The 24,623-nt window shown below is 37.8% G+C and overlaps 1 protein-coding gene across 2 annotated transcripts in view; it reads left to right on the top strand.

Annotated features, from left to right (window-relative positions):
• MTA3 (metastasis associated 1 family member 3) overlaps positions 1-24,623 on the top strand; it is a 144,849-nt gene that overhangs the window by 16,396 nt on the left and 103,830 nt on the right. For both annotated transcript variants that reach the window (XM_072858264.1, XM_072858265.1), the window contains exons 4-5: positions 6,851-6,977; positions 23,441-23,504. In XM_072858264.1, coding sequence (XP_072714365.1) covers positions 6,851-6,977; positions 23,441-23,504 — 191 coding nt within the window. The remainder of the gene's footprint in view (positions 1-6,850; positions 6,978-23,440; positions 23,505-24,623) is intronic.

Genomic DNA, 24,623 nt, shown 5'->3' with positions numbered 1-24,623 from the left:
AGTTTGCAGTGCTGAATAATAGGGTTAAAAACTGGCTTGCTTACTCTGGCATTTATTCATGTTGCATTTAATTTATTAGGATATAGTTATTAATGTAGCACATCATGATTCATACTGCTTATGAAGGTAATCCTTCTCTGCCTTCCACCCACGAGCTCCTTGCTCTCAAAAATCCCCAAACCAGTTATCTAAAAAACCCACCCATCAAGTTTTGGAAGGTGGAGTTTTCTGGTAATGAAAACTGTGATAGTTTTAATTAAATTGCTATAGGCCTATGATAAACAAGGGATAGTTACCCATTTGCTTATAACTGACTGTCATCCTGGGAATTGTTATTATTGTAACATGCCACTTGGAAGTACTCAAAAAAAATCTTTTGCATTATTTTAGAAATAATTTTTATTATTGGAGGGTAGGTGTGGTATATTAGTTCTTAATGCTTGTGCAGTGTAATTATTTCTTTTTTTTGTGACCTCCTTTAGAAAAATAATGATGAGGTAGTGTGGGAGGATTACCTGGATAATTGTGTAAGAAAACTGGATTACCCCTTAGAGGCCATGTGTATATCTGTGCTATCCAGTAGGAATTAAAAGTACACCTGTTCCCCCTAAACACAACTAATCAGTTTTTTTTTTTCTACCTGCAGAATTGCTAAGGTTTACACATTAGATAGTAATATGCTGTCTAAATGACTCATAATCCATGCAAATTGTGCTTTAGGTTTCTAATCCTATCTGACTGTAACAGCAAATATCAAATTTGATGTTATATATTCTAACAGCCATCTGAACATTGTACTAACAGACGTGGTGTAAGTAAAGCTAATTAATTCAGCTTTGGTAAACACTTTCTCAGCAAATTGACAGTATAACTATGCATAGTCTAGCTCACAAAGTTGATTAAACTGCTTTACTACAGCACTAGGGGGTTAAATATCACAACTAAGTTAGTACAACACAACATGTGGCAAGAAGCCTCACGCAGATGAGCAAATTGGCCAACTGCTCACCTAGGAGAGCTCTTCATTCACAGTCTGAATAGAGTTGTTCAGATGGTTAGACGCAATGTTTATCTTTTGTACTCATTTTGGCAGTAAATGTATTTACTGCCTCTCCCCCAAAATCTATATTTATAATTCTTACTGCTGTAGCATCTAACTGCCAAATGTGCACTTGATGTTTTCGCCACAACCAGCTAAGCTTAAAAGAGACGTACGCACAGCCATCTTTCCTTTGATGTGTGTGGTAAACTTGCTGCTGTTCAGCATTCTCAGCTTGTTATCTGTAGGTTTTAAAATATGTTGGTGATACCTATGATGTATATAGGTTTTGGGCTGAGTATAGAAGAAAAAGGTATACAGGAAGGGGAAAAAGTTTAGAAACTGTTCTAAAAGTAAGGCTTAGTGGCATTCTTTGAACTGAAGTTTATACTGATCTAATATAATTTTAAAGGTATTTTAACATATTTAGTGAAACTGCTGTAACTCCATAAATTGTGGTAGCGTTTTAAATCTCTGCATCTAAGCTTGTATAAGCTGGATGCAGCTAAGCTGAGATATGGTTTCAGAATTGGAAGCAATTAAGTTTAAGAGGTGTAGGAAGTTAATGCACCTCAGTTTTTGGTTACACTGCTGATTTAATTCAGCATTGGTCCGTGCTGCTGTTGAGAGGAGTGGTCTTGGTTTTTCCCATCATGTTTTCCCAGTTTAACTCTCTTATTCCTGCTTTTTTTCTTTTGTGCCAGCACTAGCATTTTTGGTAGGCGCACCGGGCCGAGGAATTGGAATTGATCTGGGTTGAGAGACAGCTAGGTGAATAAAAAACTAATTGCATGGTCTGAGTCAGAGGGTGGTGGTTAAGGGTTCATACTGTGTATGGAGTCCCACAGGGATCTATATGGGGACCTGTCTTTGTCAGTGACTGGAGCAGGCAATGTGGTGCACTCCTGTAATGTTAGCAGGTGACACCACACTGGGGAGGATGACCAGGTGATAGACTTGAGGGAAGGGCTGTAGTCAGGGATTCCTAGAAAGCAGGAGGAATGGCCTGTCAAGAACCGGAAGATACTCAGCAGGGACAAATGCCAAGTCTTGCACCTGGAAGAAAGAGCCCCTGGCAGGGATACAGGCTGAGGACAGAGGGGCTTAGGGAGCAGCTCTGCGGGAACGGCCCTGGGGGTGCTGGCAGACAGCAACTCACTGGCAACGAAGTTGGCCAACAGCATCCTGGACTGTATCACGAGGTGCATAGCCAGTGTATGAGACAAGTGATTATTCGCCCTGATTATTCAGCACTTGTTGCATCACATCTAGGTACCGCATCCAGTTTTAGGGCCCTGATACAGGGAAGTTGCTGATAAATTGGAGCAAGTTCAGCAGAGGCCATCATGATGGATACTTGCCCTGCTAGGAGAGGCTGCAGGAATTGAGCCTGTTCAGTTTGGAGAACAGGTGGACGCCCAGTGCCTGTGGGGAGGTTATAGAGAAGATGGAGTGGGACTCTTTACAGTGACTAAATGGAAACTGGAGCGATTCAGATTAGATATAAGGAAAAGCTTTTTCACCATTATGGGGTTGCTGGAGAGGTTATGTGGTCTCTGTTCTCGGAGGTTTTCAAGACCCAACTGAATAAAATGCTGAGTAACCTGGGCTGACCTCACAGCTGAGACTACTTTGAGGAGGAGTTTGTACTAGAGACCTCCTGAGGCCCCTTCCAGCCTGAATTACTCTGTGTTTCCATGGTTCTGTGATCCAGCCAACCTCTAGCTGAAAATAACATTGTCAGTGGTTTGGTGGCAGTAGAGGGAGAACTTTCTTCTTCCTTTTAAAACTGAAGATTTACTCCTCCTCCCTGAAGACAGCTTTCAGTGTGTAAACTAATCTCTCTTACTTTCTGTTGCAGTAGACGAGGGGAGCATGTGGTGAGTTATTTTAACTTAGTTAAGGAAGAGTAATATGTTAGAAGAATTTAACTTGTTTGCTAGCTGATGGTTAACTATAGAGTGAGTCACACTGAAACCTTTAAGTGTCTTTCAGGACTTTTTTTAGTTATTTTTAAACAATTTTAAATTAAATGGGTGTATTGTGTTTCTAGAGACTTGCCCTCAGTTTATTTTTATTTTTGTTGTAAAAACAAGCAGTTCTTCCTAGTGGCAAGCTGGAGTCATCACATTACTTAACCATAAACAAAGACACCGTATACAAAGTTTAGGTGGCATGGACAGTTGTCTCTTCTCACGCTCACTAACACCACCATTTTCTAACAGTGAATCCCACAAATTAAATGGAAGAGGGAAAAAAAAAAGTTCATCACATTTTTAAAAGTGGTGGTGCATATGTAAAATGAGTGAGCACTACAGTTTCTTCCCAGTGTCCATTGCTTGAGTCAGTTAAGTCTTATTTACATCAGAGGGAAAAAGGGAAAGGGTAAGTCTGCAGCACTGCCACTGAAAGTATCACCAGATCACTCCGGTTTTCAGGATCAAAGTAAGTATTTACAATTGCTGATTAGAAAGCCCACGTATAATAAATAGACCTAAAGCTTTAAAAGCTTACTGGACATGCCTGCTTTTGCTCTCCAGGATTTTTCCTTTAAATAATGGAATATTTCTTGTAAACCAGAAAAAGTACTACAAAACAGCATTATCTTAAACTTCACCCAAGGCCTAAAGGGGATTGTATCATTTTCAAAAATGGATTGTATTCATCTTTGTAGTCATAGCTAAGACTTTCAAAATATTTTTAAGCTGAACAATTTTAAATTTAATTTTGTTTTCTCTCTAATCTTGGAACAATGAGGCCTGTGTATGTCATCACCATATTGCTCCATTAAAATATTTGTTCACTGTGAGCCATTACTTTATTTCTCTTCCTGAGTACTGAAAATGTGCTTAGCTTAGTGCTACTTTATGATTTCCTATAGGTACCTTCCATTTCACTCCTTTTGACAGGAATAATCTCTCCTTGGATGACAAATAAAATTTCACCTGGGCTGCAAATCTGAGTCAAAAAGGTGAAGAGATCTCTAAAAGTACTGGAAGTTCTTCACCGCTTTTCTTCTAATAGGTGTTAAGGCCTGATCTGTGCAAAAACCTGGTTCAAAAGCAGCTCTCTAAAGGTTTGTTCAGATGCAGAATTCTTTGTATTTGCCATGAAGCAAATTTAGTTTTCTCACTTCTTTATGCTATCCAGTGTTTCCTGTCCTGGTACAGGTTTGTGTTACTGCTGGGGCAAACTATTACTTGTTTTACTAAATGGTAATCCTACTGTTAGCATTGTTTTTATATTACATTGCTGAAGAAGAAAATTGTAAAATTATCCTGGTGATAAATTGTATTGTGTTAAGAGTGGAACTGTTCTCTGTCTGGCCATGGTTTGTTCTACTTACTGAGCTTGTCAGATCATCATGAGTAAAACATAGATACTTTATTTCTAAAAATACAACAGAAAAAGTTATGTTGTTTCACGTTTAGGTTTGGAGTGTTTTAAAAGATGTATGTAAGAGACATTTAATTTCAGCTTCAGGCTCTTGGATCAACACTTTCTTGGCTTATGTAAGATTAGTACAGTAAATATATGATTAAAGTTTTTGTGTTTTTTAAAATTAATTTTTAATTTAAATTCTTACTCTGAGGGAGCTATTAAGATACTTGAGTATAGATGTCTAAAGCCATTTTAAACTCTGGAATATGATATCTGGCTCCCTGCAGTCATTTTAAAATGGCACATACTCTCCTGTGTTTTGTGCCATATCTGCAGTCAGATGTTTTGGATATGTCAATCTAAAATGGCCTCAGACACCTGTGTTTGGATGCCTAAATTGCTTTCTAACAGGCTGCTTTTTGTCAGCTGTTTTCAGATGGTTATAACACAAGATTACCTTGCTTTGATATTTTTCAGGAAGGAGAGAGGAAATAAATAGTCAACGGAGAACTTTGGATCTGTAGAATACTACAAGCAGTACATTTATTTAAAAAAAACCAACACCAAAACAATAAAGCAACCACTGGCGTGTCTTGCTATTTTAAGAAGAAATATTAATGCTTCAACTTTGAAATACAAATGTAGCTTGTAATGCTCACTTACTGTAATAAACAGTCATAGCTATTAATTACTTGAAACATAAACCTTTTAACATTAACTTCTATTTTTTTTCTTTAATTACTTGCTTAATTTAAAAAATTATTTGCCTTTGCACAGATTTTTTTTAAGCTTTATTTACTGTTAGTATTATAGATGTTAGAATAATTCTGAACTGAGTTGTGGTCTGACTTGAACCTGTACATGTGTCAAGTGAGGCTGTGGGGTGTCAGGTGAGACTGGGGAGGGGGTGGTCTTGTTTTCATTTTTGTTTTTCTTATTCTATCTCTCCACAAAACATGCCAAAACAAGGAAGGTGACTGGGGGTTCTACAGCAAGATAGACTTAAAGTGTATGGAATTGGGTTTGAAGAAGTTGGTTATATCAGAGTGTATTGTTTTACCATTTTTGTGGAAAGAACTATTAGAAGTGGAATGAGCTACATACAGGCATGATTAAAAAAAAAATAGTAAAGTGTTGCATTTGGAGAGAACTGTGGTTGCCATGAAGATACAGGCAGGCTTCATTTTGAGATAGTCTGTCTGTAGGTTGTTTGTAACAAGGGTTATTGTTGGAAGAGCGGATGAGGTGAACTGTTTTAGGTAGTTATGTGAAATACTATCTAATGCTGAGGTTTTGTTTTTTAATTTCTGACATACTTGATAAAGTACACTTGGGTTTTGCAGCTGATGGATAATTTAGCAGGTAGAAAATTGCCAAATCTTAGAGAAGTTATTAAAGTGTCTGTATTTTTGCATACAGTATTCACAGAGACTTTTTGTCCTTTCTGGGAAGCTAGAGGAAGTATAGATTCAAGTTCCACATGTCCCAAGAATCCACTAGGAAGACACATTTCAGCCATGAAGATCCCAGGGTAGCCATTTTGGAGAGCCTGTCGTCTTATGACATGTTAGCGGCCACTGTGAACATTGCTTTTTAACTCTGTATGTGACACTTTCTAGTATCTGCTTTTATTTCTTCCTTGATGTTGCCAGTTTACAGTTGGTTTAAATCGTTAAAAGGGGATGGTTTCCTTGGTTTTATCATATGAGGTAATACTAGAGAATTTCAGATTAGAGTAACTATAAAAGATGGTTTTAAACTGAAAAAATCCTTCAAAAATAACTATATAATTTACAATTTGCTGTTATAGATGCTGTCTTCTAGATTAAATAGTGCTGTCTTGCTTAAAATAGAAATAATATTAAATCTTATTTAAATATGAAAATAAACTGTATTTGTTGTATCTAATAAGGTTAACATAATGGAAGGCAGTAGGTTTTTTCAGTTTTCTTAGACTGTGATTTGGCAGTCTTAGTCTGCAATTGTGTTTTAGTAAATTTGTGTTCATAGAAAGTATGCTTGTCCCCAGGACTTTAAAAGTTCTATTAATACCAATATCAGCAACAGAAAATCTAAACCAGAACTGGTCAGCAAGCAAGAGGCACCCTCAGAGAAAAAACAGATGAAAGAAGATGAAAAAAGAATGAGTATAATGTTGTCAGGATTGTTCTTACAGCTGTGTGAAAGACATCAGCGCGTAGTACAGTAGGAAAGGAGCATTTTTTTTTTTTTAAAGAGTTTAAGTAGAAGGTATAGAATTCAAAATACTTAATATTCTGTCAAGTTACATAAACTGTAGTCTTGTTAAATTCATCTTTTCTTTGAAATACTAAGGGAGGTTGCTAAGGGGTGGGGGGGATGTCAAGTGAAATGGCTGCAATGGTGTTATGCAACAGAGTTAATTTCGACCTACGCTCTGCTTCTCTGCAGAAGAAGTTGAAGAAGAGTCTGAAACTACAATTGAGGTTGACTTGACTGATAAACAGAAACATCAGTTGAAGCACAGAGAACTCTTCCTTTCTCGCCAGTATGAGTCCCTTCCAGCTACACATATCAGGTAAGAAAAAGTAAATAATCATTTATCTGTGTATTCTGTTGAGGTGGATTGCCTGCCAGTAGCCTACCTGCTTCAACACTTCAGCCTTTATCTTGCAAAAGAATGTGATTGATCACAGCTGAGTTGTGCAGGTTGTCCCATGAACTGCTTTGGAACCGCCTTTGGATTTTCCTTCTGTTGCTTCGTGTCTGAGCCTTGGAAGGGACAAGAGTCTCAGAGCTCTGGCTTGCCAATTAGAGCATCAGTTGATAATGTGGTATAAAGTCAGTCTGTTCCTACTTTGGAAGAGTTGTTTTATTAATTCTTTTTCTGCTGGCCAGAGGAACTTTGACCATTTCGTATGCCCAGGGATACCACAGATGGAGTTGGAAAGGAAACAGTGACTCAGTGGTCAGATCTGCAATTTAGGGCTGGACACATTTAAAAATAAAATTACCCCAACTTACTTCAGTAAATGTGAAGAAGAAGTCATGATTGAGTTTGGCTAAATGTTGCAAAAGCATTTCAAGTATTATTTTAAATTAAATAGCCCTAATGCTAATGGAGGCAGAGGCTTGCTAAAGCTCAAAAAGGGTTTGTTGATTTCTTTCTGTAAATGATGTAAGTGCTCATGTTATCTCCTACTTAGCAGTCAAGCAAATTCTTTTTAGGTGGTGGTGGGAATGATGTACCTAGAAATGGAAAAGAAAGAGCACAGTGCAGGGGGGAGCATAGTAAGTATAAAACAGGGGCTCTTGCATTGCATTCTGAAGGAATTTTCGTTTTCTTGTTACGTCCAGTTCCCCTCAGCCATTTAAGACCATAAATGACTATAAGCTACCAAAAAAAAAAGTGTGTGTGCTTCAATAAGAGAAACACTTTGTATATGCATATGTATTTTCTCTTTCATTGGCAAATGTGTGGCTTATCTTTCTCACTGCCAACATAGAAACTGGAAGTTGGAAATGTTTGTATTAATTTCCTGTGCTTGATTCAGCTACTTGTTCTCTGACTGTGAGAAAGTCATTTAACTGTCAAATCTCTGCTTCTCCAACTATAGCATAGAGATAATAATGCTGTGCAGTTTCTTTTACTTAGGCATTTAGATATAGAAATAAGGTATTCTCTTCGTAGAGAGAAGATTACATAGAAGTATAGTAAATGTCTTCTCACCTCACAACTCAGGGAGCAAATACAATAGAGGTTCTCCGGTACACACTTCACAAAGAAGCCATAAAAACACATGAATTTGTAGTACATGCAGCACTGTGCAGCAGGCAAATGCAGAGTGATGACTTGCATCTACTTTTCAGAACAGATGAATGCTGTAGGGCTATGTTGTCACGTGTTACTAAGACCTTTACCAGATGAATTCTGGAACAAGCTTTATGTAGTCTAATGACGTTTTAACAATCTTAACTTTATTTTAAAAAGAAGCAAGAAGGAAAATACACTGCAAAATATTCCTTATTTAGCTTTTTAACTTATTAGTGTTCAGATTCTGTGATTCTCAGTAGTTTTCATAACTCTTATTAATTAGCTTTTCCTGTAAAAGAGCTTAGAAATGTTGTGAAGGTGGTACTCCTCCAACTTTCTCTCATCAGTACTCCAGAATATTCAAGGATGGAGATTCCACAGCCTCTTTGAGTGTCTGTGTCAATGTTTGACCGCTGTCATGGTGAAAATTTTTTTCCCATCATCTAGTTGGGATTTCCCTTGTTGAAACTTACTGTCCACTGCCTCTTGTCCTATCACTGTGCTTCTCTGAAGGGACCCTGGCTCTGTCTTATTTATGTATCTTTTCATTAAGTAATTGAAGACAGCTGTAGGATTTCTCCCTTTAGTTGTCATACCTTAAGAGTGAACAAATCCAGTCTAGTATCAGCTTCAGACTTGCTGAAAGTGTATTCAGTTAACTTGTTCAGTTTGTTAATGCTGTTGGCTCCAGCCTCAGCACTTGGGGGATGCCCCCAGTAACCAGCTGCCAGCTGGACTTTGTACCACTCACTGCTACAAAGTACCAGTGGTACTTTGTACAACTCACTGGTGGACTTTGTACCACTTTTCAGCTTGGTGGTCCAGGTAGGTTTTTTCCAACATTATTGCCTACTTACCTAGTCCATATGTTACCAACCTGGTTAAAGGACACCATGGGACATGCTGCAGGCCTTGCTAAAGTCAGGGTAGATGACATTCACTGCTGTCAACTGGTCTACTAAGTAGCCAGTCATCTCCATATAGAAAGCTAGCAGGTACTCATGCAGTAAAAGTCTGAGTAGCTCTGTTCTGTGGGCTTTTGCTCTCACCCCCTGTAGTTTTAGCCCCTAGGTAGGAACAGTTGGATTTACAGGAGGAAATAAATGGTATCATGGAATGTGTAGTGGAGAATGGAGATAAGTTGTCTAAAGAGTAAAAACGCAAAAGCTCAGTCCCTTTGGAAGGAAGAGGAGAAAGCTAAAAGTGATTTTAAGAGAATGGAAGAGGCTGAACCATCTATAGTTGCTTTTGGCAGCTACAGATCTTGAACTTTTACTGACATCTTCAGCCAAGAAAAGAAACTGAGTTTGGTTGCCTTTCTGCTTGTAATTTAAGAGAATAAAATAATTTTACTTAGTGTGGTATGTTTCTATTTAATTTTTACTTAATATACTTTTACTGCTTTTGTTTCGTCTTTCTTCTTTTTTTCCTTTACTCTTTTTATGTTTTTTAAACTGAATGGCAGAGAAAATTACACCCCACCCCCCCCCCCCCCCCCCCAAGAAAAAAACCTATGACTGAGATTACTTTTATTCTAATTTGTAATTACAAGTACAGTAATGTCTCATTTATACACCTGGTGCCAGTACTTTATAGTTGAGATGCCTTGCAGTTATTTTATCAGGCTGGATTTCTTTGATGTGCAGGTCTAATTCTGAAGGTCTTTGGTCTGTAATGTTGAGTTTTCAATAATTCTGATGTAATTTGTTTGCTTTTGAATTACTGAAATAGAGTTTCATTCCTTATTCTCATACTTTTTATTTTGTTATAGACATTATATATAACTCTCTTGATATAATTTGTTATGTTATAAATATTGGGATTTTTTAGACTTCCTCTTGTTTCCCCTTTACATTAGGTGTCACTATGCCATTTTAGTAGCTGTAGGAAGTGGTATAAGTTTTGGCACCAAAAAAAAGCCAGATTTAGAAAAGAATTAGAAGCGGGTAGTGTAGTAGTAATGAAACATGGCAACGTTGCCTTGTGGACCCAGTGTTCCTGTGGTGGAATGTATTTAAGAAGGTATAATTGCCTATCTCAGTGCAGGACCATTCTGGAGTGATGGCATGTGGTACAGTAGAAGCTGATGTACTAGTTTGGGTCTCAAAGACAAAGCTTGTTACCTTAGTGCCTACTTGTCAAGTTACAAGTGAAACCATTCCCTCCACTATCCGCTCAAATGTGTAAGGTTGGCAGCACCCCTCCAGTGAATTATCTTCTTCCTTCCTAATCCCTGCATGTTACAGATGCAGTTTTGCCAGGCACCATAATCCCCAGATGTCCTTGTAACAGAGTTAAACTGCCAGCCAGACTCACTGAACGCTCTTCTTCATTAACGTCACACAGTAAATGCACCCAGAATTCATGCAGATGGCTCCTGTAAGCAATGCCAGTCCCAGAGAGGGGCTGAGTTGAGCGGAAGTGCTGTGTACTTTAACCTGGGTTTTCAGAGATTTGAGCATTACCAAATACAGCATTTTGGAAAGGCATGAGAAGGCACAGGGGAAAAAAATGTTGGAAGTTGTCATAAAGGTGAAATTGTTTGCCAGTGTTGTAAAATTCACCATAAAACTTACCATGTGGTGAAATGGGTCCCTTGTATAAAAATCTGCAAATGGTTATCTTGTTGGAGAGATGCACTGAGTTGTCTGACTTGGACTTTATTTTTCATTTTTAAGGTCTCAAGAGGTAGTAGGTGAGAAATACATTTAGATTGCTGTAAAACATTGCATTAACTTTTAAGATAATTTGTAATTGCTTTTAAATTGAATACTTCATATGAGTTATGTAGAATAATTCATTTATCCATCAGGGTTCATCTTGCCATTTCATTATCTTTGCTTAGTTCTTGTTTGCTAATAACTGTGTTTCAGTCTCGGGGTTGTAGTTTTTTGTGTATTATTATTATTAAGTGTTTGGAAGGTAGACACAAGGCAAGCATTCTCAGATGTCATAATAAAATCAGGTGTGAATCTTTTGGGCTGCTCTATACTGCAGTAACATACATGCCCCTTTAAAAAAAATATGAACACATTTATGCAAAGTAAAAAGGGGCTTGTATACAGACTAGTTGACTAAAGTCAAAACAGCCTGAGAAAAATTTCAGAGTGGTGGCCATTTGTGAAGGGGAAAGAGGATTTCAAAAATATAATATATATTTGGTTGCTCTCATGTTGGTAATTTTGTTGGTTGATAACAGTTGTGTGGGTTTTTGCTAGGGTTAAAGAATAAAGTACTACTTTGTCAAAATTCTTTCTTAGTTACAGTAGGGTGACAAATACTTACCTTGAGTAAATAAAAATGAAATTTGCTAAATTACTTCTGTTCAACAGTCTTCCTGGTAAGTTAGAGTTTGAATACAAGTTCTTAAGAGTCCTTCCCTGGGGCCAAAGAATAGCAGTTATGGGATTGTCATGACCTCTTTAGTTGCTCTTTTACCTGATTCAGACCACAGTTTTGTGCAGTGGCTGTTGACGTGAGCCCAACTGTTTGTGCTTGAATTAAATTGTATATTTCAGTGGTACATCCATGCTTCGTTGAAAAATTTCGAAGTGATGGTAATTTGCCATATTCTTTGTAGTTTTATCAGTTGATAATTATGTGTATTTGTACCACTCTACTTTTTTTATAAGTGCAGGGATCCTGGTCACATAGTATTTTTTTATATAATTTTTTTTTTCTCCTGGAGTCTGTGTTTTCACTGAGTACTTTTTGCTTTTCTTGGACACAGTTTCAAGATACTGAAATTCTTGCTGAGCTTGATTTCTGGACTCGACATGGCTGTGTATGATACCTGTGCATTATGTGCATGTTTGTCATTATGGAGATTATTCAAAAAACTGTAATAAATCCACACCCTAATCTTTAATGGGGAATATTTATTTAATCTGTCATTGTATGAACGAAGTGTTTGTTGTATTTCTTAGGGGATTACATTTGTTGCTTGACATAAGCACCAAATTTAAGCTTTCTATATGCCTGTAGCCTTAATTCAGAAAAACTTTCTGAACTCTGATTCTGAAATCTGCAAGTCTTTCTAATTTATGAATCCTTCTCATGCATACACTTTACTTAAAAAAAAAAAAAACAACAAACAAACAAAAAACCAACCAAACAAAAAAAAAGCCCAAACCCAAAACTATCTTAAGATGCTCTTGGCTTACTTTATTCCATTCCCACACAGAAAGGTCTTCCTGAGCCTTTTAAAGATTGTGATTGCATAAGATCATTTTATTAAAAGCTGATTAATATGATTGGAGAGAAGGTGAATATTTTTGCAGAATGCCTGTGCATGTGTGACATTAAAGGGCTTCCAAACAGTCTGATCGTGAGAAGAGTTCTTTAATTTTTATCAAGAAATTTGGAGTCTGTGCATATTTTCACATGTAAGCATACAAAAAAGTGTACTTAAGCTTCTAAGAATCTTGGTTTCCTTCAGTTCTGAAATTGTTCCCTGTATTAGTTTAATACATTTTTACTCTCTTTTTCCCTATAACTTTTGACATCATTCTGATCAGTAATGCAGTTCAGAACACAGTGTCTTACTTTTTTAGAGTTTGGCAGTTTTTGGTTTTGTTTGTTTGGTGGTTTGGGGTTTTTTTTGTTTTGTTTTGTTTGGGGGGTTTTGTTGTTGTTAAATTATCCCCTAGCTCCTGGTAGGGGTAGACTAAAGCAACTTCAGTTGGTAGCAGTTTGTAGACCTATTAGGAAAAGTAGCATAAGTATGTGCAGTTTATAAAAACATGTAGTGCTTACAAACTGCCTGTAAGAGTGTGATGCTTTTTAGATGTGTAATAAATGACTCAGTTTTATCATATGGCTTTCTTTATGTTGTGCTTTCTTCTTCATGATCTCATCAGGACTCACTAATATTGCTACTTCAAACAACTAAGGTGTAGAGAAAGACTTTTTTCTGAATGTGGGATTCCTTCATTTAAAACACACCAAATTATCTGAAGCTCAAGACAGATAGGGCAGGTCATTTTATAGAAGAAATGTTGTGACTTGAGAAGAAATGTTCTCTGGGTACCCAGCCCCCTGAGTTGGAAGATAGGGACGGGGACCAGAGTGGAGCCCCCATAATCCAGGGGGAAATGGTTAGTGACCTGCTGCACCACTTAGACACTCACAAGTCTATGGGGCCTGATGAGATCCACCCAAGAGTACTGAAGGAACTGGCAGATGTGCTCACCACGCCCCTTTCCATCATTTACCAGCAGCCCTGGCTAACTGGGGAGGTCTCAGTTGACTGGAGATTAGCGAATGTGACACCCATCTTCAAGAAGGGCTGGAAGGAGGACCCAGGGAACTACAGGCCTGTCAGCCTGACCTCGGTACCGGGGAAGCTGATGGAGCAGATCATCCTGAGTGCCATCACATGGCATGTAGAGGATAACCAAGGGATCAAGCCCAGCCAGCATGGGTTCAGGAAAGGCAGGTCCTGCTTGACCAACCTGATCTCCTTCTACAACAAGGTGACCCGCCTAGTGGATGAGGGAAAGGCTGTGGATGTTGTCTATCTAGACTTCAGTAAAGCCTTTGACACCGTTTCCCAGAGCATTCTCCTGGGGAAACTGGCTGCTCATGGCTTGGATGGGTGTACTCTTCGCTGGGTAAAGAACTGGCTGGATGGCCGGGCCCAAAGAGTGGTGGTGAATGGAGTTAAGTCCAGTTGGTGGCCGGTCACAAGCGGTGTTCCCCAGGGCTCTGTGTTGGGGCCAGTTCTGTTTAATATCTTTATCAGTGATCTGGACAAAGGGATCGAGTGCACCCTCAGTAAGTTTGCAGACGACACCAAGTTATGCGGGAGTGTTGATCTGCTTGAGGGGAGGAAGGCTCTGCAGAGGGACCTGGACAGGCTGGATTGATGGGCTGAGGTCAGTTGTATGAGGTTTAACAAGGCCAAGTGCAAGGTCCTGCCCTTGGGCCACAGCAGCCCCATGCAACACTACAGGCTTGGGGAAGAGTGGCTGGAAAGCTGCCCGGTGGAAAAGGACCTGGGGGTGTTGGTTGACAGCTGCCTGAATATGAGCCAGCAGTGTGCCCAGGTGGCCAAGAAAGCCAATGGCATCCTGGCTTGTATCAAAAATAGCGTGGCCAGCAGGAGTAGGGAAGTGATCGTGCCCCTGTACTCAGCACTGGTGAGGCCGCACCTCGAATGCTGTGTTCAGTTTTGGGCCCTTCACTACAGGAGAGACATTGAGGTGCTGGAGCGTGTCCAGAGAAGGGCAACGAAGCTGGTGAAGGGTGTGGAGAACAAGTCTGATGAGGAGTGGCTGAGGGAACTGGGGTTGTTTAGCCTGGAGAAGAGGAGGCTGAGGGGAGACCTTATCTCTCTCTACAACTACCTGAAAGGAGGTTGTAGAGAGGTGGGTGTCGGTCTCTTCTCCCAGGTAACAAGGGATAGGACAAGAGGAAATGGCCTCAAGTTGCGCCAGGGGAGGTTTAGACTGGATATTAAGAAATTTTACTTCACCGAAAGGGTTGTCAAGCATTGGAACAGGCTGCCCAGGGAAGTGGTTGAGTCGCCATCCCTGGAGGTATTTAAAAGACGTTTGGATGAGGTGCTTAGGGACATGGTATAGTGGTGGTCTTGATAGTGTTAGGTTTACGGTTGGACTCGATGATCTTAAAGGTCTTTTCCAACCTATACGACCCTGTGATTCTGTGACTTTTTAAGGCATGGCACCTTAGGATTTAGTGGTATTACCTCAGGATTTCTGGTTTTGGCATTCTTGGCAAACTGGAGGTTTCTGGCATACGGGGGGGGTGTGTGTATGCATTTATATACTTTATATATATGTGTGTGTGTATATACATGAGATACAAATTTTAGCTAATTTTTAAAAGCTTACTTTGAGCCTTATAAGCCTGATTTATTTTCTGGCATAAATCAGACTGGATAAGGAGTGAATCTACTTTGCATAGGCATGTGCTTACCTGATGATTTGGATTGTTAAGAAAGGAATTCTTCCTTTCTGGATTGAGTTTATTTAGAGCAAAGGGACTTTCAAAGCATGTCTGATTTTTTTTTTTTTTTTCCTTTTTTTATTTTCCAACAGAATTCGGAGAATTCTTACACAAATTAAGATGAAAATTCAATCTAGGCCAGAATCTTGTTTTCAGCTGTGGTTAATAGCCAGTACTACTAAACATATTAGAAAAAGTGTATTTATCAGTGGAAGGTTGTCACTTAAGTATCTGAAAATCAGTGCATATTTCCCTGTAGTGACCTAATTACAAAGTAGGAGTCTTTCCTATGGTGCAAAACTTTAAGTTCAGTTGCATGGAGTGATGTGTGTTGCTTCTGAGCTGGGCAACCTTGTAAAGTCACACTAAGAAATCATTCCTAACCAGCCTCCTGTGTTTTTGTTCAATACATGTGCATTGCTGCTGCTGTGCTAAAAGGTAACAATTATTTTACTTTTTAGCATGAATTAATCCCTAGAGGAAAAATATCAATTTCTTGAGTTTCCTACAATAGTTTATAGAAAGTATGTATAGGGTTATGCTTATTTTGAGATATCAAAACATGTAGTTTTACTGTGCCCAGACCAGGAAAACATTTACCTCTCTCCGTGGCACTTAGTGCATTGTTCTGTCTACTCAGTGTTTTCTTGCAGATCCTTCTCAGAACTCAAGATTCAGCATTTACCTCTCTCCGTGGCACTTAGTGCATTGTTCTGTCTACTCAGTGTTTTCTTGCAGATCCTTCTCAGAACTCAAGATTCAGTCAGTAATGTAAACTGGAGCAATAGTAGTGTAAAGCCAATTTTAAGTGATAATGTGTTAAAGCTTGTTTCAGATGTGTGCATGTTCATAGATCCATACATTTACCTCTTACCATTTTCTACAACTATTAAGGTAAGGTTTTCTGGTAGAGTTGTTGAATGCTTTGGCTCTTCAGCTAACAATGTAGTAGTTTAAACATATAAACTGCGTAAATTGTTACTGAATGCAAAGTCTCCTTTAATTTTGTCTTTTGTAAATTTGTTTCACAGTGGGAATGCTTTGTCCTGTTTAGATTGTGACTAGACAACAGTGGTGAGACCTATATAAAAGTTGGAACCTTAAGAATATGCAAAAAAATGTTGAGCATTATCTACAAATTGCTTTTAAATCCATGTCAGTTGTGCATGATTGCTCCAAGAGACTGCCTTTAAATCTTACCAATTTGGAGTGCTCAAAATCAGCACTCCAGCGCTAATTAAGATTAAAATTCTGAATTTTTTGACTAAAAGCCACATGCAGCATAAAAAGCCTGGGCCATCCATATGATCTATGCATATGTTTGGGTGCCAGGCATTTACTGGTTCATTTAGATGTACATAAATCAGTTTGCTGTGCATTCTGTTTTTAATTTTATTTGATCAAGAGTGTGTTAATCAGGTAATACCAAGTTTATTGGTCTATCTTTTGGCCACAGATACACAATTTTGTACTGTTTGGGAGGTTGGTACCCTTTTGTTGGAGACACAGATCCCAGTAGTATTCACCTATCAAATGTGTTTTGTTTGATTGGATTTTCTGCTCATGTTTGAATCAGCTCTGTAAATGAGCAGAGTTAAACTCGGGCCAATTAAGCGTGAAGCAATACAGTGCAGATCTTTCTTCTGTCAGCTCTAGATATTGATTGAGTATTTTAGAAGTCAAACTCTAGTTAGGGGTCTGTTGCAGATTTAAATCACTATGATGATGCTTTTATTTTCTTGGTTTTAGTGTTATGCAATAGCTTGCTCTCCAGCTGTAAGTATCTTTGCAATCTGGAGAACTTGAAATTTGCTATAAAGACTGGTACGTGTCTGTCAGCATCATTCTGTGCCCCTTAAACTACACTTAAAAGTAAAATACACAAGAACTCTTAGTATTGGCTTCCTGTAACTGGGGAATCAATTTCATACAATTAGCAAAAGCGCTTCGGACTCTGCAGTTCCTAGTCTGTGGTTTGGTGATCATCATTGCAATTTAGACTGCTTGTAAGGGATCAAGACTTGGCTCAAAGTGGTTGTTCGATTGGAAATCTTCAAAACACTTTCCCATTTAAGTCAGTTCAGGAAAAACCTTTTTTATTTAAGGTAGCTCTCTCCTCCTCTACTCCTTTTCTTCCCCTTCTTTCCCTTTGTGCCAAATATGGGAAAGGTTACTGGTAAGTTCTATTCCTGCACAAAACCTTTCTACCCCTCTTCATTATGCACCTTCTTTTTAGTTTAATCTCTGGTTGTCATTGAAGTAACAGCATATGTTAAAATAAAATCAGATTTTCTTCACAAGCATAATATTTCCTAAAAGTCTCTCCTGTTATTTTACTCTCAGACTGTCTAGCTAGTGACTCACACTTCTGTGTTCCAAATCTCTACTGAGACCAACGCTTCTTGATGAAGATCAGCAAGAGACAATTGGTATATCTGTACAGAATTACCCAACATCATCCTGTCATATTCAGGAGAGCAATTAATAATTGTTAATGGCAGAATTTCAGAGCTTGTGGGGTCATGCCTGAATATTGTATTTTCTTTGTTCAGCTTGTATCTGGATGACCAATGCATATCAAGTTTTATTGACTTGACGGGAACCCAGAGCAGCAAGTTCTGAGAGTTCTTACACTGCATCAATCTCACCCAGACTGTGTCTACATTACAATAGGAGACTTAGATGGCATGATACCATACCCATGAGGTTGCCTTTTCCACCCCTGTGGTTTGTCCTGGTTAATAGGCACTGCTTTGTTTCTAATTTCTTTCTGTAATTTTTGTTTGCATACCTCCTGTCCCAAGAAGTCCTTATTAAAATAAGATTTATATCTCATGGGCTGTCTTACTCATCTGGTGAAAATATGAAGGAATATCAGAACAGGAATTGTAGAGCTTTCCACTGGTTTAAAAGTAGGCACTGTGCTGAAACAAACAAGGACTTTAAAAGATCAAAACAGTTGCTGTTGACTTCAGTTCATTTTGGTGGTTCTAAAAGATCAGTGTTTGCATCAGTGTTTTAAATTTTGGTAAAGATTTTGAACGATATTTTTTATTACTTTAAGAAAAAAACTTATCAAGGGATAATTACCCAGACAGTGCAAACAAGAAGTCTGATCTCTCCCCCCACCATATGCATTAAGTGTATCTTCTGGAGAATTTGGTGTTTTGCTCTAGGTTGTTTAACTAGGCTATATTGAAATCTTTTCATAACTTTGTCATGCATAATAGCCTTGGTACCACTTTTTTTGTACAGCTTAAATTCTTGAGCTGGTTGTCATTGTCTTGTGTGTCTTCACTGGAACAGGTTAGTAAGGGAAGTCTTGTAGTTCTCTGTTCTAAATCTTGGTTGTTGTCATGGCTTGTCTGAATTATGTTCCGACATGTTTTTCATTCCTCCATTGGGTCTCACTCAAACGTGGCGCTTTTTTTGTCTTTAGTTTTCAAGGCCTATTAGGTCCTATCTCTGCCTACTCTCTTTGAAATATCTTCTTCAGGACTCGCATACTAACTGACATCTCATATAGAGTGTTAATTTTCATTATCTCCTTATTGAATTGTCCAAGACAGTCTTATCTATGAGTGTCTCACAAAGCTGCCATTTATTTTCAGTTTCTTTCTTTTTATTCTCCTTTTCTTTGTTCCACAGTTTAAAAAAAAAAAAAAAATCCTTATGTTCACTGCACTGAGACTTCTGCCTACCATGATGACTAGTATGTCTTGCCATTTCCTTATAATCCTCATTAGCATTTCTGTGCTTTTCTGTTTCAGTTGTAGATGGTTAGCATTTTGGTTTTGGGACTATATGGTCCTGGCTTTCTGCTAGGGCTGTTAAAGAAATCCTTTTCTACAAAATCATTGAGGCATTTTTTCCAAAGTAGTATTTAGAGTATTTTTGTGGAAAGTGTTTGAGTCTCATTTCTATACTGTAACAGAAGGGCTTCACTGAAGTATGGAAGTAGGTTGTAGGTGTGGAGAAATAGGTCATTAGGCATCCCTTAGCTGATGGGTGTAAATGATCAGGAATTGTCCATCTATTGGTGGAGTCACCTGAAATATAAAAAAAAATTTACAAGCAGACAAGAGCTTCTAATGAATGGGAGAGAAGGAGGGTGTAACATGTGAAAACAGCTTTCACATGGTTAATGTTTTAAAGAAAGAAAAAAGTTACAAGTTGTAGCTCTGGTTCCTAGGACAGGGGAAGCAATTAAATCCTGAGTGGTTTATATGATAGAGGCTGGTAATACCGTGAGCATATATATAGGCAAGCTTTGTTGTCTCCTTTTACTGCAAGACCTCTAAATTACTTTTTATTGCTGACTGATTTAATACTATAACAGGTTTTGTTGGTATTGTTGTCAGCTCAATGGAAGAACTTTTTATTTGTGACCAGTTTAAATACAAAGTACATCTAAGAGCAGAAAGGATAAACTGTAGGTGAAGACATGAAAGCTAACTTACTGGGTTTTTTGCGGTTATTTGTACGTTGCTGAGGTATCTGAAACTTTCCCTCAACATTCATACAAAATAAATTTTGCCTAATTCTGTAGGAAGTAAAAGTAACTTTTCCAAATATTTTTAATTTGAGAAAAAGGTCAAAACCAGATATGTAATCTTAACATCATTGAGCCCTTCTGATGCTCTTCTAGTAATTCACCCTGTTGATACCAGTTAAGGATGCTGCTTGGTGGAAGAATATAGCTTAAATCAGAGAATCAGAGTCAGATAAGAGGAAGAAGGTTTCATATCTGAATAAATATTAGACAACTCTTCAATATTTACTTTTTTTTTTCTCACAAAAGCTGGGTAATTCTTTGTTACCTTAGGTTGGTTAGTTTTTGTGACATTTCAGGCAGGAGACTCCACCAATAGAACAATGAAACTGTGGCATTATACTCTACCAGTCTAAATAACACTCAAAACTTTCAGAAATCCTAGTGTCTTTGCAAAGAGAGTATAATTTTATTTTGGTGTGTAACTGATCTTACAATCTGGTAAATGCAATGTATATTCTCTTTCACTTTACTTGTCTCCTTAGGTAGCTAGCTCCCCCTTTTTTTCCTCTGTCTAGGTTAGAATAGTCAGATTTTTATCCTGTTATATTGATTCTTTATTTGATATAGCTCCATCTGTCCCAATTATCTGAAATTGTTTAAAAACATTAATGAATGAAGTTCCAGAACACTGTGAGGAGGAGGATATTACATTTAAATCTGGAGAAACTCTGGGGTTTTAGATACATGCCTTGGAGAAAGAACTCCAAGTCTTGTCATAATGTGGTTTAAATCACATTAACTTTCTCTCCAGGGCATTTTGATTATTAGTATTGGAAGAAAGGGTGAAGAGTGCAATGGTGGTTGGAGAATATTTAGAGACATCTCACTGCAAATCTGTAATCACTTAAGTTATTTCCTAGGCATCCATGACTGAGAGATGTCAGAGACAATATAATGAGCTAGATGCTTGGTTCAACCCACTAGACCATTTACAATTGGCTGAGAGGATTTTCCTTTGTTGGGAAAAAAGAAAGAGGAGATATATAAATGGTAGGCTTTTATGTGTTTGGTAAAGATTCTAAATTTGTTGTAAGTATTTCAGGTTTCTAGATTATAGAAACTGGTAACTGTAATACAGATAATTTTTTCTAATTTTGACTCTCTGTAATTTACCTGTTTTCAAATGCTCTTTTTCATTTTAGCGTGGTATCTACCACTGTATATCTAGTATTGTCATTTGTGAGACTCTAGTCCATGCATGTGAGATATCATATATGCATATAAAATGTTACCTGTGTGTGTGACTCCAGCCATTAGATGGTTAAAATGCTGTACAAAGAAATGTAACATCAAATAGACATTCACTCACGTAGAAGATGCGCAGGGGGGATTAATCTTATCTCTTAATGAAATAAAATGAAATTTTTTAAATTACCAGCAATAAGGCATCTGGTCAGTCAATAAAATTCTCTTACAGTTGCAGTCGCAATGACAGTGAAGGAATGCCTCTGCAATAATTGCAGTTAAATAAGGATAGGCTGTAGTGGAGAGAGAGCATACTAGAGGTATAAGGAATAGAAGCAAACTGGAAAGGTAAACTCCTGTTTAGCCTTTAACGCTAAAAAAAAAAATTCTGTTCAAGTAAAGTTGACAAACTGACTTCACGCTAAAAAATATAATTAATTTTTATAATAGAATGTTTGTCATGTTTTAACCCCAGCTGGCAACTACTCCCCACACAGCCTCTCGCTCACTCCCCCCCGGTGGGATGGGGGAGAGAAATCAGGAGGGTAAAAGTGAGAAAACTCGTGGGTTGAGATAAAGACAGTTTAATAGGGAAAGTAAAAGCCGCAGGCGCAGGGAAAGCAAAACAAGGAATTCATGCACTCCTTCCCATGGGCAGGCAGGCGTTCAGCCATCTCCAGGAAAGCAGGGCTCCATCACGCGTAACAGTTACTTGGGAAGACAAACACCATAACTCCAAATGTCCTCCCCCTTTCTTCCTCTTCCCCAGCTTTATATACTGAGCATGACGTCATGTGGTATGGAATAGCCCTTTGGTCAGTTTGGATCAACTATCCTGGCTGTGCCCCCTCCCAGCTTCTTCTGCACCTGGCAGAGCATGGGAAGCTGAAAAGTCCTTGATTTAGTATAAGTGCTACTTAGCAACAACTAAAACATCCCTGTGTTATCAACACTGTTTTCAGCACAAATCCAAAACATAGCCCCATACTAGCTACTATAAAGAAAATTAACTCTATCCCAGCCAAAACCAGCACAATGTTCTTGAATTATCAAGGCCAAAAGCTTCAAAAAACATTCAAAAACATGGTCAGGTATAGAGAAGGTTTCCTAGTTCTCTACTGCAGGAGTTTTTTTCCTCTGCTGTTGGGTATTGTGCTCAGATTTTTCTCGCTCATCTTACCACCATTTCTCTTTGTTGGTGTGGTTCTCCTGACAAATACGGACATTAAGAGAAGTTCAGGAGGTTATACACTGCAGACTTAATGAGTGGTTTAACCCCATTTCCTATGATGTGCAATAGTAATGAATTGACATTAGCTGGGTATGTTTGCTTAATGATCAGCCATTAACAATTGGCATGTAATGCTTATGGTTGAGCTTAACAGTCAACATTCACTGAAATGAATGATGCTTTTTACAGTAACGTCTTCTTAAAATCAAGGCGGTCTCTCCAAACAATTACCTTTTCTATATTTGTGTGCTGGTCTGTTCCATGGGAGAAGATGGGAGAAGGGTGTTCTGGGCAGAGGTCCTATAGCTGTATGTATAAGGCCACTGGAACAGTAAATACCAGCTGAACTGATAGAAATTGAATAAAGCTTAGGTGCATGAAATACAAGCTGATGTATTTAACAGGTAATAAATATATATTATCATAAAATGGTAGTTCAGTTAAAAATGATAGCATAAAAATGCCAGTTGCTAGCAAGATGATTCAGCACACTTAACATTTTTCATCTACATCTATGTGTGTTTCTTTAAAATACCATTTGTTTAACAGAATTCTGCAGATTATTTGCAGAGAAGTCGGAGGCAGAGGAATTGTGAGGCCAAAGGAATGTTGGAGGGGAGAAGGGGATGAGAGAGAGGGGAGAGAAAGGGGTGAGGGTAGTGGGGTCAAACTCCCTTTGTGTTATCTACATGTGTTATACATTGGCAGATCTGTACCACTACTGAATAACGGGAAGCTTTCTACTGGCAGCCGGCACAAAAATGTGGTAGTTAGCATTTTAATGTGGCTATAGAAGAAATGAATAGAATTCCATAATTAATTATTAGAAATAACTCAATTCAAAAAAGAAAAGTACTTTACTTTTACAGGCCATTGGTAAAACCTTATATTGTTTCTAGTTTGGATTATTTTTTTTTCAAAATAGGCACTGAACTTACTGGAGGCGAGTCACTTGGTAATGTTTCATTCATCCAGCCCTTTGTATTAATTGTATGTTTGTTTATTGTTTTACGTAGTACCTCTTGTTCATTTATTGCTTCTCTGTTTCTGAAACTGTTTCCCAGTTCTGCAGAATTCTTATGTGTTTGAGTGCTTGCGTCTGTACAGCCATTCATTTATGCTTTAATGTTAATTTTAATATCTTAAAAGTATGGCAAAGTGCATTTTGCTGTATTTTCAATGTAAAAGTTTACAGTATATCTAGATTGTTTTCTTGCAAATAACGTTTTGATTTAATAAAAAATTGAACTTTTTACAAAGTAACAGTTCTCCCTTATATTTGTGTAGGGGAAAATGCAGTGTTGCACTTCTGAATGAGACAGAATCTGTGCTGTCATATCTGGAGAAAGAGGTAATATGTGACTTCTATTTGGGTAAATATTGGGATGGGTTTATGGTTTCTTACAGCTGTATTTTTAATAAATGGGCACACAATACTTTGAAAACCTTTTCCTGAACTGTAAGTTAGAAAAATTATGTTGTTGAAAACACTGATTTTAAAACTGTTATTGGATAAAAATTTGACACTCTTAAATAATGGTTTTGTTATGAATATGGTTGTATTTAGAAAATAATTAATTTGAAGTAATTCATATGGTGTCTCACAAAAGAAAAATATACAGACTTTTTTCTGTAGTGGATACATAAGGGGGAATTAAAATGGCGCTTTTTTTTTTCCTTCTTATTTTTTCCTTTTTTTAATTTCTTTTTTTTTTTCCTAGAGGTATTCTAGAAAGAAGAATCTTCCATAGTCAATGGACAGAGAGAGCAAGAGAGGCTCCTGTAGAGGGCAACTTAGCATAGGAGTTTAATTTTAAGGGCTCTGAATTACTGTATGGAAAGTGTCTCCTCACCTTTCATTTCCTGTGGAAGGAATTTAGGGGCTTAGCCTTACTAGAGGGGAAGAAAATTCCCCAAGAATTTGAAAGATAATTGTATTGCAAAATACCTTTCAAAATAAACTTATTTTTCTTTGGAGTGTCTTAATATAACATCAGGCAGACAGTGTTTTTTAGCTGAAATTAGCATGTCTTTATTTTTAAATTTCTACACCAAAAGCACTGATAGTCGGTAAAAATATTTCTGGAAACAGGACTTTCCCTATACTTCAGGTGACTGTACCAGATGTGCAAATACTATTTTTGTGTAAGCCTTTTTCAGACACTGACAGTGTTTTATGCTTTTTGTGACTAATTTATAATGCAAAGTCAGTATGGTAGTGATATTTAGGAGAGGAAACGTTAAATTCAGAAAGCAGTTAACATTAATTTTTTCAAATCCTTTTCAAATCCATTGATATATTTTTGTGTGTGAATCTTTCCATTATTGCTCTGTTCTGAAATAACTCCTAGCAATGAGAGAAGCTTCAATTAGCCATTTAAAAGTACTCATGAAGCATCTGTGTTATTTAAAATAAGGATTAATGTACCAAACCAGTGCTCTGTAAAAGTGTGCGAGGGGGTTTACTTTA

Source organism: Ciconia boyciana, chromosome 3 (assembly GCF_034638445.1).
Source record: "Ciconia boyciana chromosome 3, ASM3463844v1, whole genome shotgun sequence".
NCBI lineage: Eukaryota > Metazoa > Chordata > Aves > Ciconiiformes > Ciconiidae > Ciconia > Ciconia boyciana.
Note: the sequence above shows the minus strand (reverse complement) of the source record. Positions and strands in the feature narration are given on the sequence as shown.